The sequence below is a fragment of the Cylas formicarius genome, unplaced genomic scaffold, assembly GCF_029955315.1.
Source record: "Cylas formicarius isolate icCylForm1 unplaced genomic scaffold, icCylForm1.1 PGA_scaffold_12__32_contigs__length_19106922, whole genome shotgun sequence".
In the NCBI taxonomy this organism is placed as follows: Eukaryota; Metazoa; Arthropoda; class Insecta; order Coleoptera; family Brentidae; genus Cylas; species Cylas formicarius.
In genome coordinates, this window is record NW_026844225.1 from 16,500,416 (window position 1) to 16,515,360 (window position 14,945).

At 35.4% G+C, this 14,945-nt stretch overlaps 3 protein-coding genes across 7 annotated transcripts; 2 read left to right on the forward strand and 1 right to left on the reverse strand.

Annotated features, from left to right (window-relative positions):
• The first annotated feature begins 65 nt into the window (after nucleotides 1–65).
• LOC132695799 (protein limb expression 1 homolog) lies at nucleotides 66–8,807 on the forward strand. Of its 4 annotated transcripts, none has more exons than XM_060660269.1 (6): nucleotides 66–163; nucleotides 1,032–1,152; nucleotides 3,420–3,749; nucleotides 7,239–7,402; nucleotides 7,461–7,709; nucleotides 7,941–8,807. In XM_060660269.1, exons 3-6 carry the CDS (start codon nucleotides 3,545–3,547, stop codon nucleotides 8,232–8,234), a joined length of 912 nt encoding a protein of 303 aa, XP_060516252.1. In that variant the 5' UTR covers nucleotides 66–163; nucleotides 1,032–1,152; nucleotides 3,420–3,544; the 3' UTR covers nucleotides 8,235–8,807. The 4 variants fall into 4 exon arrangements, with proteins under 4 accessions (XP_060516252.1, XP_060516253.1, XP_060516250.1 ...); XM_060660270.1 differs by having other exon boundaries at nucleotides 148–163; nucleotides 1,029–1,152; XM_060660267.1 differs by lacking the exon at nucleotides 66–163 and having other exon boundaries at nucleotides 721–1,152.
• An 860-nt stretch (nucleotides 8,808–9,667) lies between these two features.
• LOC132708821 (uncharacterized) lies at nucleotides 9,668–11,482 on the reverse strand. 2 transcript variants are annotated; one of them, XM_060681420.1, is made up of 5 exons: nucleotides 11,347–11,460; nucleotides 11,097–11,270; nucleotides 10,902–11,012; nucleotides 10,689–10,845; nucleotides 9,668–10,628 (listed from the first exon to the last, which is right to left on the reverse strand). In XM_060681420.1, exons 2-5 carry the CDS (start codon nucleotides 11,161–11,163, stop codon nucleotides 10,130–10,132), a joined length of 834 nt encoding a protein of 277 aa, XP_060537403.1. In that variant the 5' UTR covers nucleotides 11,164–11,270; nucleotides 11,347–11,460; the 3' UTR covers nucleotides 9,668–10,129. The 2 variants fall into 2 exon arrangements, with proteins under 2 accessions (XP_060537403.1, XP_060537402.1); XM_060681419.1 differs by having other exon boundaries at nucleotides 11,097–11,482.
• A 2,445-nt stretch (nucleotides 11,483–13,927) lies between these two features.
• LOC132695851 (small ribosomal subunit protein uS11-like) lies at nucleotides 13,928–14,738 on the forward strand. The gene has a single exon (XM_060660384.1). It carries the CDS (start codon nucleotides 13,993–13,995, stop codon nucleotides 14,602–14,604), a length of 612 nt encoding a protein of 203 aa, XP_060516367.1. The 5' UTR covers nucleotides 13,928–13,992; the 3' UTR covers nucleotides 14,605–14,738.
• Nucleotides 14,739–14,945: the final 207 nt, after the last annotated feature.

The window sequence follows — 14,945 nt, forward strand, 5'->3', positions numbered from 1 at the left end:
TGCGTTACTACTGCGAAACGGAAAAATTGTTAAGTTGACACGGTACATATGGGCAGGCTAACAGTGAATTATGATGTCATAAAAGACCTTTGTGGTTGTGTTCGAGAGTTAGCTCGAATATTTGCTACACGTTCTCTATAACTAAATCGACTTAGAAATACGGGTACGACTCGTTTATATATTCAGCTTTTAATTGGTTTTGGGTTCACGAGTTTACAAATTGATTCGATATCGGTTCGAAATCGTAGCGATATTAAGCGCGTTCCTGTATTAATATAACTTTAAAAAAAAAAACAAGTTCGATCTGCCTACGCGGGATAGTTTGTGTAGGAACAAGATCCAAGTGCAATAAAGTGAAGCCAATAGATAAAGCGATTTGCTAATATTAAAATAAATATCTAATAAAAACTGGACATTCATTTAAATTGATTCGAATTATGCGAAAATCCAAGGCTAGTAAGTTCTACTTGCGCGAAAATTGTGTGGGTGAACTCGACTGACATTTTGGCGTGTTAATAACGGTAATACGCATGAAGGGTATACCAGTTTTGATTAAAAAGGTCTCTACCATACGCGGAAGAAGTTTCACATCGATGTCAGTTACCTGCATTGCCTAGATTTTTGCACTTCCGATGCATTTTCGATGGAAAAATTTGATTTTTTATGCGAAGGCATAGTAAGTACCATTAAATTTCTTTGGAATGGGTCTGAGTAAAGGCAGGGCAACCAAGGCCCGTCGTTGAGGCTTGAGATTCTAGATGCCAGGCTAAGTAAAGTAAAGCGTGAGAACGTGGCGAATGGAAAAGGTTTAGATGGCGATGTATGTGTTACATATGACATCGCATCATCAGCCAAATCTTCCGCCTGCCATACTTCCGACCTTGACATCGCGAACAGTCCAGATCGTGTGAGCAGGACAAGAACATGTAGCAGTCTGCAATCACAGTTATTTGATAGCCGTTGCGCGAAATACACAATACGCGACGATACGAAGACGTGATCTCGCTTGACTTTCCAACTTGTTGCAGCAGTTTAGCCGTTGCTCTTCGTCATCGAAGCCGGTGGATGCTTTTCGGACACTTACGCTAGACGCTCGTGACGTTTCGACGCTACTTTGAGGCCCCGTCTCTAGGAATTTTTACCTAAAATACAGTAAGTGCCGCTGCCTGAGCTCGTTGATTTGCTTGGGGTTGATTTGTGATTATTTTGTCGTAGAGAGGAAGAATATATATATATATATATATATATATATATATATATATATATATATATATATATATATATATATATATATATATATATATATATATATATATATATATATATATATATATATATATACATATATAATATAAAATTCAGTAAGAACTAAAAGTTCATATTTTTTCACCAAATTATATATTTTGACATGACAATTGTTTCGACAACACCGTGTCTTTATCAATGGTGTTGTCGAAACAATTGTCATGTCAAAATATATAATTTCGTGAAAATCTGAACTTTTAGTTCTTATTTATTTTGTTCAATAAGGGTGTATTTATCAGCCAAAAACATAAACATGTGACCTAACTAGTTTTTTTTCGGGGTATTTTTATAAAAATAAGGTTTTCATTAATTACTCAAAAAAAGTTTGAGTAATTAATAAAAAATCCATTTCTTTGGAATGTGCAGGAAAACGCAGAGCAACGATTTTTAATTTATTTCATTTTTTCTATTTACAAAAATAGAGAGGATCTTAAAAAATATAAAATCTTAAAAAAATCAATAGCATTTAAATTCAATTAGATGACCCTCTGAATTAATTTATTTTAATTAGCACAAAATAAAAGCCCTTGCGACGACAAATAAGCATTCCAATTGCTGTCAAAATCAGCTAACCGAATTTTAAGTAATTAATCAAAAAAAACATTTTTTTCTGTGCCCTTAAATTTTTTAGTTACGAGATAACATTAGCTCTTAATGGTAGAAATACGAAACTAACCAAAACTTGTTACAGATAGTTTCTATATATTTAACCATATTTTTGAAAATAGTTCAAAACCATTTAATTGAAAAAATAAAACTCTATCATGTTCAAGAAAGAACGACGTAGCGATCAATACAAAATAGAATTTGCAGTTGGGCATAAAAAAAATTTTAATCCACCAAAAATCGGATATATCCGTCATTCGTGTCTAATAGTTTGCTAGACGTATGCATTTGCATTCCGTGTGGTGACGTCTGCAAAAACTTCTTCATATTTACATTTAGACGAGTTTCATATATGTATTTTGTCACCGTTATCAGTTGAGGTACCATTGTGCCGATGTCTGGGAAAACCGCAGTTTTGGTTTCGTTTCATTTGGCTGTTAGTGCCTCGACGTTGCTGCCAAGTTTATCGCGAAAAACGCCAAGCAAATCGACGTTAATTTAAAACGAATCATTTTTATGCGAAGCTTTATAAGATGAAATCAATTAGTAATTCCATCCGATCAGGAAAAGTTAGCTGCTGCGGTAAAAAATAGTCATTAAGCTAACGATCCAAAAACAAGTTATTAGTAAGTCGCAAGGACAGCGAATCCCCTGCTAATCCGCAGTCATTTACATATCTCCGTCGCTAAGTAAATAATAATTATTTTAATTATGGTTCCGTTCGAAATGTGATAAGCTTAGACGGTAGCACGATGACGGTCGTTATGCGAAATTGTTAAAGCTCACCACAAATCGCCCTATGTGGCAACAGTGTGCGAAGAGTACTTGGTACTGGATGCATCCCAACACCCGGCAGTCGGCAGTCAGCGCGGTGCTTTGGAACAGCTTGGAGATCGTGATCGAGGTCGGTGACTGTTGTTGATGATGAATCCGTGCCACTGACACCTAACCTCTCAACAGTGTTGCCGCATCGCGAAACTTTAATAAAATTCTACGAAAACCGCGTAAAATTCCTGTAAATGGTCGCAGTATTAGTGAGTCCCTCGCAATTCCGAATGTTTTGTGTGTTAAATCGCGGCGATTTTGTCAGGCAACTTTAATGTGACAATTCGCGTTGCAGGCGCATGTAAGACAACTCATATTAATTAATATACCTTGGTGATTAAAACCGGATTTATTTGCGGGTTTACACGATTTTTTTCGGCGACCCGGCAACGCCGCACTCGCGCGTCTCGTTTGCCAATTTGCCTTTATATTCGTCTCGGATTACTGAAACATGTCCAAAGTTACATTTCCGAAATCGCCACGTATTTGTTCGAACGATGTCTGTGATTTTTTAGTTCCCCAACTCACCATATATACAAATTAAATATTAATACTAGAAACCCAAATTTTACGACCTTAAACTTAACTAAACCGCATGACAGTCGAAAAAAATCGCCCATAAAAACTTATCAAGAAATTTTTAATCAACCGCTTTAAGAATGGGATGGCTGTTCTCATTTCAGCTGATCAAATTCAGGCGCCTTCGTCTTGGTCGATCGTCGATATCACCAGAGCCGGGTCACCTTAGTGAAATGTGAAACGGGCCGACTGGTCAGGTCCGGCCTCAGACCATTGCCCATCGACATTGATGCGCAGCGCATGCGCGGGCCGCGATCTAGTCTCGCGGCGAATTCTCGATCAATCGGGAGGCTCAGATGAGGCCACAGTCGTCACTCAGAAAAGCCCTACCTCTCAAAACCAGGACAGACCCGCCATGATGGTTTATCCTGACCCTCAGTGGGCTTGTTCCGCTACCGCACCACTACAGCTCTATGATGATGTCGGTTATAGAGGTTAGTACCTTTATCATAGAAACAGAACCATTACGCTGAGGTTCAAGAAATTAGTTATTTTAAATTTAAGTCTACCCTATTCCTAAATGCGTTAATTTGACTGGTACAACTGTCCTTTGTAATTTCTTGCCATTTGTATTGTTAGAATTGTCAATTGAGGACTGTTCATACAAGATCCTGCATGTCTTTAATTTAGAGATCAAAGCAAATACGACCTTTTTTTCTGCAATAGTTCAGTTCGCCCCTTTGGACTATATATTAGCAGCAACTCTATCAAAAATTGTGTTAAATAGTCCCATTTCATAAAAATACAAAACCTAAAATTTCCCCTTGTAATAGATAACTTCGAACAACTTATATATGGGTACAGAATAGAGTACATTAGTCTGAGACATGTCACCAAATGGCCGTTATTACCATGTCTCCACTTTTTAAAGTGGAGACGTTTGGATTTAAATGGAGGCACCTCTGTCCATGGAAAATCTAAGACGTACTTGGCGAAAAATTAGATCATGTACTCAAATAATGGCATTAAGTTTGATGACGAATGAATATTATAAATTGACTTGACTGAAAGTGGATTTTTTGCAATAAAAGACGAAATAAAAACAAACGAGATTTTGAAAATGTTACTCTCTAAAGACATTAATCTAAAATGGCTTGCATTTGGCGAGAGGCGAATTAAGTCGACGACCAGACTGGTTACCGCGATTAAGCGTTTTATCGAAAATGTGGGCCATGTTATTCCGGTTGGAAACGTGGCAACGTAGGTAACCGTCTTCGCCGTCGCCATACCCGCAGAAAATGAGACAGTGAACGGATTACGGAGTCATTTCCAGGGGCCGCCGTCACACACACACACACAGGAAATTACCCCGCGGTCCATGGGAGCCGATAAAGACGAAGAAGCGAGCTGTGGCGTGTAATTTGATCGGTACCAAGCGCCCGAACCTCGTGTAGTGGTACCTGGGTGCCAATTATTAAATTATTATACGTTGTTCCCATACACCTCGCGACCATCTTTTGTTTCTCACTGACAACGATTTTTGATCGACAAAACAAGAATAATTGGCCTGCCATTAATTTATTTTTTTGCTCGGTAATAATTACGAATTGTGATACGAGGGAGATTCGAGAAAAAAGATGGGAAACGTTATTTACTGATTTTTGAGACACGACAATGGTATATCATGCAACAAGTTTGACAATTTAGTCACGCGTTGCATACTAAACTTTTTCTACTACCATTATTCTGTGGGTACATTTTCGCAAAACTGATATCTGATATCTAAAGTGACTTTCCACACGCCTGACCCGTGGACAATTGGATATTTTGCAGAAAGGAGCAGCAAAAATATAATATGTTATTAATGCTTTAATAAAATCGCCCAAGGCTCGAGATAGAGATTTAAAAACCATCTAAGTGTAACAGGATAATGCTAATGCTATTCATAAACAGGGTTCGACGCCGATATTATTGTGTGGCTACTATCATTTTGTTATTAAGTATATTTATTTCGAAACAATGTCGAAAGCCGTTTGAATGCACTGTTGACATACATTTTGCTTCTCGCGGAACAACGTTGGCACAAGGCCTATCGAAAACAGCGACGTCTCTCAAACAATCGAATAAAAACTTAAGTCGTTTGAAATTTATCGCATAATAACGGACATCAAAAGTCACCTCGCCCTTTAATTCAAAACATGTTTTTTTTTTAATTAAATGGTATTTGACAGTTACGTTCAATATAACTTCTACTTATATGCTAAGTCGTATATGTACTATAAATCATTTAAAGTCATAAAGAAAATATACAATGTAATTAAAAGATTGCAATGTAGAGTTAATTTGAAACTTGAGAATATAACTTAAAAAAATTATATATAATACCTATTAAACAAACATGTCCTAATGTCTCACATTATCCTTCGAGAGGCTGTAATTTTTTTTTATTGAGGAAAGAACGGATTATTAGACGAGAGTCGGGACGTCAAGATATGACAACGCTGTTGAATTCGCGTTGGCCCGCTACATCGCCAGACGGCAAAAAACTTCCGAATTCGGAATAAATTTTCGTTTCGACTGTTGACTCGTTCCATTAAAAGTTTAAAAACTTGCCTTTATAGAGGCAATAAACGTCGAGTTCTTTTTTCTTCAAGCGCCGATCGTCCAAGATTGTGCTATTAAAGTGTACTTTCTCACGCTTGCAGTCAGCGACAATGCGTTGCTATTGTTTAAATAAGAAAAACGGTCAGATCCGGCAACGTGGCGACTAGCAAATTTACTATTAGAATCCATTTTAGATATACCCAACCACGCAAACTCATGAATAAAAGTACTGATAATTATTGCGATCCCGCCATGTTTTACGAATAACAATTGCAGAATTATGTACTTTATTCTCTCCATCATAGTAAGCGTTTTTTATGATATAAAAGCCCATGACCGCGCCTATAAAAAAATTGCAGTCGACTTCCAACAGAAACGCTCCATGTACAAACAACCCATTTAAAATTTTACGACGTGCCAACGTTGAAAAAGTTATAAATCGTTTTTATACCTTCTTGTCAGCGGTTCCCTAGCAATAAATAAATCATCGATGGTACCGAAGGTTAATAGAAAACTTCCAAACGGCCGAGGAAATAAAAATCCGGTCGACTATATACATAAAAAATATTCTTGTTGCTAATTTCTTTGTTAAAGTTTGACTTTTACGATTTATTTAACTTAAAACTACAAATTACTTCTTCAACTTGAGACTAATTTACGATTCAAAAAAACATATTGTAAGCTGTATGCAGAACGCTTATCTTTCATTAAACATATTGTATCCGAAAGCACTTATCAGGTGAACATCTGAAAATCAAATTAAGTGATTAGCTCGTATTAAACCGTTTCATTTATGGTTTTGTATTATATGAAATTTGTCTAGATAAATTAGCTTAGAACAAGATTAGAGAAAGCTCGAAAATTTATTCCAGTCTTGCAAATCATAAGATGCAAATTAGCTTAGTATGTGCTATATTAGACGTAAATTAAATTCTCTGGTTATTTTATCTTAAAATTTTGAGATTTACAAGACTTATCTCTCCACGTTCGCACAGGACAAACCTTAATATTTATCAAAGGAAATTAAGTTTCTTTTATTTGTTTCCGTTTTTGTTCTTCTCTCCTACGCTATATAGCTTAGTTTTTCAAGTTAATGATTTTGTTTTTGGGGTAGGCATATTATTATAGGTTTTTTTAATAGGCACTTTTTATTTTATTCGGAATATATATTTACTTTTATTCGAATAAATATAGTTTTACTTCTGATACATATAATTTATGACAAAGGCAGAGGCGCGCGTAACCCTGTATTGCATATCACATATTGCGTAATGCACCACGGTTTCATAAAAAGTATGGATAAAGGAAGTGACTAAGTCATGTAATGCTGTGATATCCAAAAAATACATTTAGCAAATAAACGGCATATTTTATTACAGTCAACGTCGTCGAAGCTTTACAAGAATTCTGGCAAATGAAGCAAGCCAGAGGTGCAGATTTGAGAAACGGAGCTTTAGTCATTTACGAATCGGTACCGTCAAACTCTCAACCGTATGTTTGTTACGTCACCTTGCCGGGAGGTTCTTGTTTTGGCAGTTTCCAGGTACATCCAAACGCAATTCCCAAAAATCCCAAGTTTAATGGCACTTTGCGTTTCGTAGAACTGTCCTACCAAAGCGGAAGCGAGGCGAAGCGCTGCCAAAATAGCGTTAATGAATTCCGTGTTCAACGAACACCCTTCGAGGCGAATCTCGGATGATTTTATTGAAAAAGCAGTGACCGATGCGAGGAGCAACTTCAAAGGCGACCCTGAAGAAGCAGATAATCCCAACACAGGCATAGGAGCTTTCAGATTTATGTTAGAATCGAACAAAGGTCGTACAATGCTCGAATTCCAGGAATTAATGACGGTAAGCTGATCATTAAACATAAATACAAAATTCAAGAAAGGTCTTCCGTATTGCCCGTATTCCCTAAGCACTTCGGGGCACTCGTAAGTATCGAGCATAATATTAAATCAACTGGAAATATGTTTAAAGAATAACAAACAAAAACAAGTTATTTCCCCAGAGTCATAAATGTTATTTCTGGCAGGACGCCTCAGCATTTCTGTTAATTAATGCTATGTAACTTTTTAACAGGTATTTCAATTGTTACACTGGAATGGTAGTCTCAAAGCGATGCGAGAACGGCAATGTAGCAGACAAGAGGTGGTTGCTCATTATTCAAACAGGGCTTTAGATGACAACATGAGATCCCAAATGGCGTTAGATTGGATAGCGAGGGAACAAGAAAGTCCTGGTTCACTACGAAAAGAACTAAATCAAGCCGAAAGGGAACTGGAGTCTGCAAGATTAGCAGGACGCGAACTGCGATTCCCCAAAGAGAAAAAAGACATACTGATTTTGGCCCATAGCCAAATAAACGTGAGTTGAGGCCTCTAGAATGCGACATTGTCGTTTATTGGCCAGTTTGCGATACAACATTTTGAGATGCACCCGAATCAGATGGCTTCAAGGCAAACTTTGCTTCAAAACGCTTGGTAACCTTGACTGTCTTATGTATTTTAACATTTACGCTATTGCAACTTCTCTAATAGGTATTTAAAAATATATATTACTAAGTTAATATATTTACGCTTTTAGGTGATCTGATTCTGGTGTCGCTTCAAAACTAACTTTTTGTTTTAGACAGCGCGTCTAAATATTTCGTTATATTGAGACTGTTTTGTTATAATAGGATTAAATTACTTTATATTTCTTGTCAATATACTGTACAGTAACTAGAGCTGTCTTATTATTAGGAATTATTGTTTACAGATCTCTTTATCGCTTTATTATCGTTAAATGTTATTTAATTTCGCTAAAACTTAATTCCGTTATTTATTTATATAGTTATTTGAGACACACCGCTGATTTCTGCCGCTAAATATGCGATGACTGAGTAAGTGCTACTGCTGGAAAAACAAATAATAAAAAAGTTTATTGTATCTACATTAAAAATAAAAAAAGTTTATAGCAATTTACTTGTAGTTTTCATTTGTTGCACCTTGTGTATTAGTTACCGGAAAAAGCAACTAGCACCAGGGCTATCAAACAAAACACAGCTTAGGCTACAAGTGCTATGCTACAATAGGTGACAGGAATTACCGTTTACTAAAAAAAAATACCTGATATATTCAGTTTTTTGCAACAAAACCTAAGAAATCAATTTCCAGAACTAATAAATACTCAAACAGCGTTCATTTTTATTCCAAAAAAAAAATTAATCGTTCACAAACATGAACTTTAACAAGCTTATATTAAATCCATATTGTATAAAAATTGAGTCAAAATTTGGTACCTATATACCGTTTTTACAACCTTTTATGGTTTTGACTTCGGAATGAGTTTAAATCCAGCTTATTGTAAAGCAGAAGCACTTATACCACACGCTAGGGCCGTATTTAAGATGTTAGCCGACAAGAACTGTGCCGTGCGGACTTTTGAGAGTAGCATTTAAAAGTAAGAATGGATTTTTTACTGTATGGACTAATGATAATTGAGGAATCTCACTGATGAAACTCTACAGAAATCCGTCAGCTTTCAGCTTTTTTATGCACAAAGTACCAAAGTACAGTTCTGCAATTTCATTGTGGAAGTGCGAATCTTTTTGTTGAGGGTGACCAAGCGAGGTAGAAGGTAGGCCTGCAGTTAGAAATTGACAAAAATTTATCAAAGTTAAATGGCGTATTTTACCAAAAAAAACGGTATGTTGTTTGGAGAACTCTACCACCACCACCATAGTGATAAAAATAAGTATAATCAAAGGAGTTAAAAAGGAGCTGTGGAGGATGCAAGAATATAAATGGAACAAAAATATACAGTAATAATTTATTTAAAATAAAAAGCAAATTCTAACAATAAGTTATCTATCAAAAGTATAACTTCACAATTACTATTGCACGAGAGAACAAATTTCTACCAGTCGTATACAATTTAAGGCTAAAAGGTTTTTTTGGGAATGTTGAGCAAAGGTATATCTTCTGTATACCTGTTGACAGTCACAATTAATTAATTAATATCAATTGTTTTTAATCTAATCTATTGCTTTTTATTAATTCCACACAAACATTGTTATTTTGTAATAACAGTCACAAAATAATTGCTTATTTGTTTGTCAATGTACAGTGTGTCAGCCTTCCTTCCTATGATCAAAAGTTAAATAAAAAGAATACAGAAAACAGTCATTAATTTCCTTTAAATAAAAATATCACCTTACCAAAAGACAAAATCAAAAAGCAAATTAAATAAATTTCTAGAAACAGTTCACTGTAAAGGACGGCTTGATTTTACATAACTTGTAAAATCTGACTTGCTTCAAAAGCAGTTCCAGGCAAAAGTATCACAGGGCTTGAAACATGTCCAGCCTCAACACATACCATATTTGGATACTCGTCGTCCCCAAAATCAGACATATCTTTGGCATGATCTACCCAAGGGTTCCACAATACAGTATCTGGGAAATTGTATTTCTGAATCCTCATCTTCCTCCCAGATACCACATTTGTAATAATATGCTCTTGTGGAGTGTTTTGATAAATCCTATCAGTCCATTCATTAATTGTAACTACATCTCTGGCTTCCTGGTAAATAGTGCCATCTCTAGTTTTATCCATAAATGTGCAGCCTTGAAGGCCAGTAATTTGACATCTACGGACATCAGGAACTTTAAAGTAAGTATGAAGCAGCATATTGAAAGTAAAAGTCATGTCTTTACTCAAATTATACACCCCTATGTTAAAATGCAGTTCTTTTTCCCGAAGAATCAGTCTGTAAGTTAAACGAAATCTGCAACAAAGAGGTTAAAATGTAACATATTGTTGCCTTTTCTCATTTTTAAACTCTTACTGGTAATTCCACATAGAACGTGTAAAGTCTGAGTCCATAAGAGAAAATATTGCTTCAACATCACCACTTGCCAAGCGTTCAGGAGCTTTTTCCAAATTCCACCGAATGATCCTGGCAAAACCATGTTGGGGTCCAAAACTCCAGGGTCCAAATTGAGCTACAGCAAATTAAACAATAAAGAATTGATTATTTCAGCCCTTAAACTAAACTTACGAAATACAAATGGTATTCCCCCTCTTATTGCCTTTTTACCATCAAACACTGCTTGCTTGCTAACAAACAATTGCTCTTGATTGTTTACGCGCCATGAGACTACAGTAGCTCCTAAAATAATTTGTCTTCAAATTTCCGAAAAGATCCAAAAAAAATTGAAGCGGAAAATATAAACAAGCAGAACAAACTACTCACCATGTAAATTGATGGTACATGTTGTGTTGTTCCCTCTGTCAAGAACAACAACACTGGTAGCAGCCATAGCAGGAATTTGTACGGGCCAAAACCGGCCGGTCTCAAACAACGCGAAAGCGTTGTTCTAACGTCGTCGAGCACGACGATTCAAAAATGTGTCTCTCAAGCGATTACCTGCGCAAGAACGAGCAGGTGTTAAGTCCCTCTGTCGGTACACGAGCGAAAAAAACTTTTATAACGCAGAACATACACTTCTTTTGAGTCACCACGTCAATACTTCACAAAAGACGAGAAAATCTTTAAGTAACAACGCTCCCTATTCGCCGATCTTAATATGCACCAAAACGGACCCGACTGGTTTTTCATCATTTACAAAAAACAGCATCGCTTCCAGATGATAGATTAATTTAGAATTTGGAGCGACATCTATTATCCAGAAGAGAATTTATTTCACCAATCAATTTTTCATTTAAACATTTTAAAGAAGGAATTCGTAATTATAGACATGGACTTCCTTTTCTGAGATAGTGTCCTAGCCAAATTAGGCGGCCCTGAATCACTGATTTTTATTTAAACTGTTACGGAATGATTTTTTAAAAACAGTCACCTCCGCAATTCAGTATTTAATATCGCCGCATCGCAGTTTTCATTTATATTTTTAAATTTGACTAAGATTTCTCCTCTAGCAAAAGGCACATTGAACTGCTTTTTTCACTGAAATTTCAAGCCTTCCATGTTGCTCAACGAGAACAAAGTATTGCACATCACACATTCGGTTATATTTTGGACAACACACTAAAGCTAATTGCAGTGGTGTGTTTTGTAAACAAAACAAAAATGTTACTCAAAAATATATAGTATAAAAATCTTATCAATAGTTATTGTAACGTATCTATTTGTCTGTAAAATCGAAAATGAATTTTCTTCGCAGTGTTGTGTGAATGCAGCAATTTTTTTTTTGCATTTCTGGAGAATGCGCCAGAATAGTAATCTGTACGAATTTTGAATTAGTTAACAACCAAACGGCACAGTTTTTAATTTTAAATAATATGCCAGTTGCATAAAAACAAAGTTAGTTACAAGTTTAAAAAAAAAATGTCACTATTATAATAACTGTTATAATAAGTCTTTTTAGGTAAGAAGAAAAAAGTAATATGAGGAACTAAAAACCAACCCCCAATTTTTCTTTCAGGGTCTCCTATCACGTTTTTTCTTTACACTAATTTAAGTAACTTTGTTTTCAGGGTTTATTAATGCTTAATTACATTTAGTTTTTGTTTTTTCTTGGATACTAGTTAAAAGTTGTTTCAGCTAGCCCAAATGAAGTCGATTCATTTCATGCTGCCCTATCAACCAAATACGGAGGAAATAAGGAACAGTAGTGTCCCGCAATTTTCTCCGGTTTGAGAAGTTCCAGTATTTTTTTTTGGTTTAAATATTTCGTAGCGTCTTATTTCAGGTTGACGAACGAACACATATAGGTTTCCATAAGGCAGAGACATTTCAGAGGGGCTACTCGATCTAGTTAATATCGGCGCCAGCGATGTCCCTATTTTCGAGGGTGGGGGTCGCTCTTTAAAGATAATAATAATAATAAATTGTTTATTGCCCATAAGATACAAGCTTTTACCTCAACATAACGCTAGATCGTACACTTTAGTTTAATAGCGTATTAAATTTAAATTTGGGATAAACAAAAAAATAAAACACCATAATAACATTTGTGATGGAATTCATAACACTTAATTAAGCTTGAGTTGCGGACTCGTCTGCTACCTTAAGTGTTATTTATTTTACAAATAACCCAGGCAAAGTAAAATATATAATGCTATAAAAACAAATTGACCAAATGAAGGGAAGAGGGACCATTAATTGCATTAATTGAAGTTGCTTTTAGTCATAGCTTTAAACTTAGTCAATGACTGTGCGACAATTTTCCACTAACCGATTAGACAATTTATATATTATATATATTATTTATTTCCAACATATAGAAATGTTCTTTACCCTTTTTGCAAATGGTTATGTTAAGTTTTCTTTTGTTTTTTCTCTAGTAAAGTGATCACGAGGCATGTGGTTGTTAAATAATGAGTTTTCAGGATAGTTACGTTATCGTTATAGTATAGTTGTCGAATAGTTAATACCCTGCATTGGTAAAGTTGAAATATAACTTTTCTGAATAATCTCTAATATTTTGGGATAACTTTTATATCCACCACCCCAGCCGATAATGCCGTATAATAAAAGTGACTGCACAAACGCAAAATATAAGGAAAGATTTTCTTTTATTGAAAGAATTTGTATCGTTTGCTTAAATATATATACTAGGGATATGATTTTTCAAACTAGTGTTTGAACCTTAATATCCTATTTCAGGTGGCACTCGATCTGTTCCCCATTTGTTGCCGATTATAGTCCCATGTGGAATTATTTCTCACATTTAAGGCTGCGAATGTTCTCATGAATAACTATAGACATTAAAATTGGCTGCTCACTAAAAAACATAATTTCCTATGTAACTAGATTAATAACATTGGATAGAGTAATGACTAAATTCTTTGTGGAAATTTTTATTTCACTTGTTTTGTTTATCATCATGGGTAGCGGGTAGGACACAGCCTGCGTAGTCCTTCTTGTTCAGGGAAGTAAATCGAGCCTGGCCACCTTAGATTTCGAGAGATTTCTGGCCCGGAAAGTGAGCACACGTTTAGGATACGTGGCCCACGATTATGGGTGAAGAGCCAACAGTATTTTCTTTTAATGTTTAATATTTTCTAATCTAGTTTTTTTAATTACGATTGAAAATATCGGGTTGCCTATGTCTAAGGCTTTAATTCTTTAATCTAACCTTAAATTTTATTGAGCTAACCTTAAAGTTTACTTTTTGTTAGGAAATATGATTGTAAGGCATTTATCAAGTCTGGTTAAGATACTAATGCCCGTGGGGGAAATTGTTAAGCAGAATGGTGTCCGCAGTTTTCAAATAAGTGCAAGTAATTTCCGCGAAGTTATAGATAGGAAAGAAATGTTGAAGTCTTTACCAAGAGCAGACGATGGTACTGTGGGAGAAAATAATATAGACGTGGATTCTTTAATATACGACAAAGTGGATCTATTCCCAGACGAGCATACACAGAATAAATTGTTTCGTGGCATACCTTATAAGGATCTACCGATATGTAATATCAGAGTTACTCACAATAACACGATTATCAATTTCACAAATTCAAAGGGTATACCGCAGTTAATACGATCATGCGGTGTGGAGGGATTTAAGCATACCAGAAAAGGAACCAATATAGCCGCCCAAGCAACTGCAATAACTTTAGGAACCAAGGTTTTGGAGAGGGGTATTAAAACAGTGCGTGTACGTGTCAGAGGTCTTGGACCTGGCAGAATGTCTTCTATTAAAGGGTTGCAAATGGCTGGCTTGGAGATTGTATCGGTAACTGACAATACCAGGGTATCCTGGACTCCTGCCAGACCACGGAAACAGAAAAAACTTTAGACATAGCTTGTTTTTGTTTTGCCTTTAAGTATATGTATAGATAATAAAACATGAACAATTTTAATTTATTTCTTTAGTACAACATATTAGATAAGAAATTTCATTTTAATAAGTAACAAGTAGCAAAATAAAACAATTATTATTGCACACACAAATGAGCGGCGTCAATTGTTAAGTATGTGAACCCTCAGCTAAAATAAAAGGCATTTTATCTTACAAAATAAGAAATATCAGTTGTGCAATGCAAAATTTTTTATTTAACTTTTTATATTTCTTTCTGAAAAGCTACAGACATCTTTTACAGCTCAGAGCAAATAAGACGGCAACACACTAACCATTTT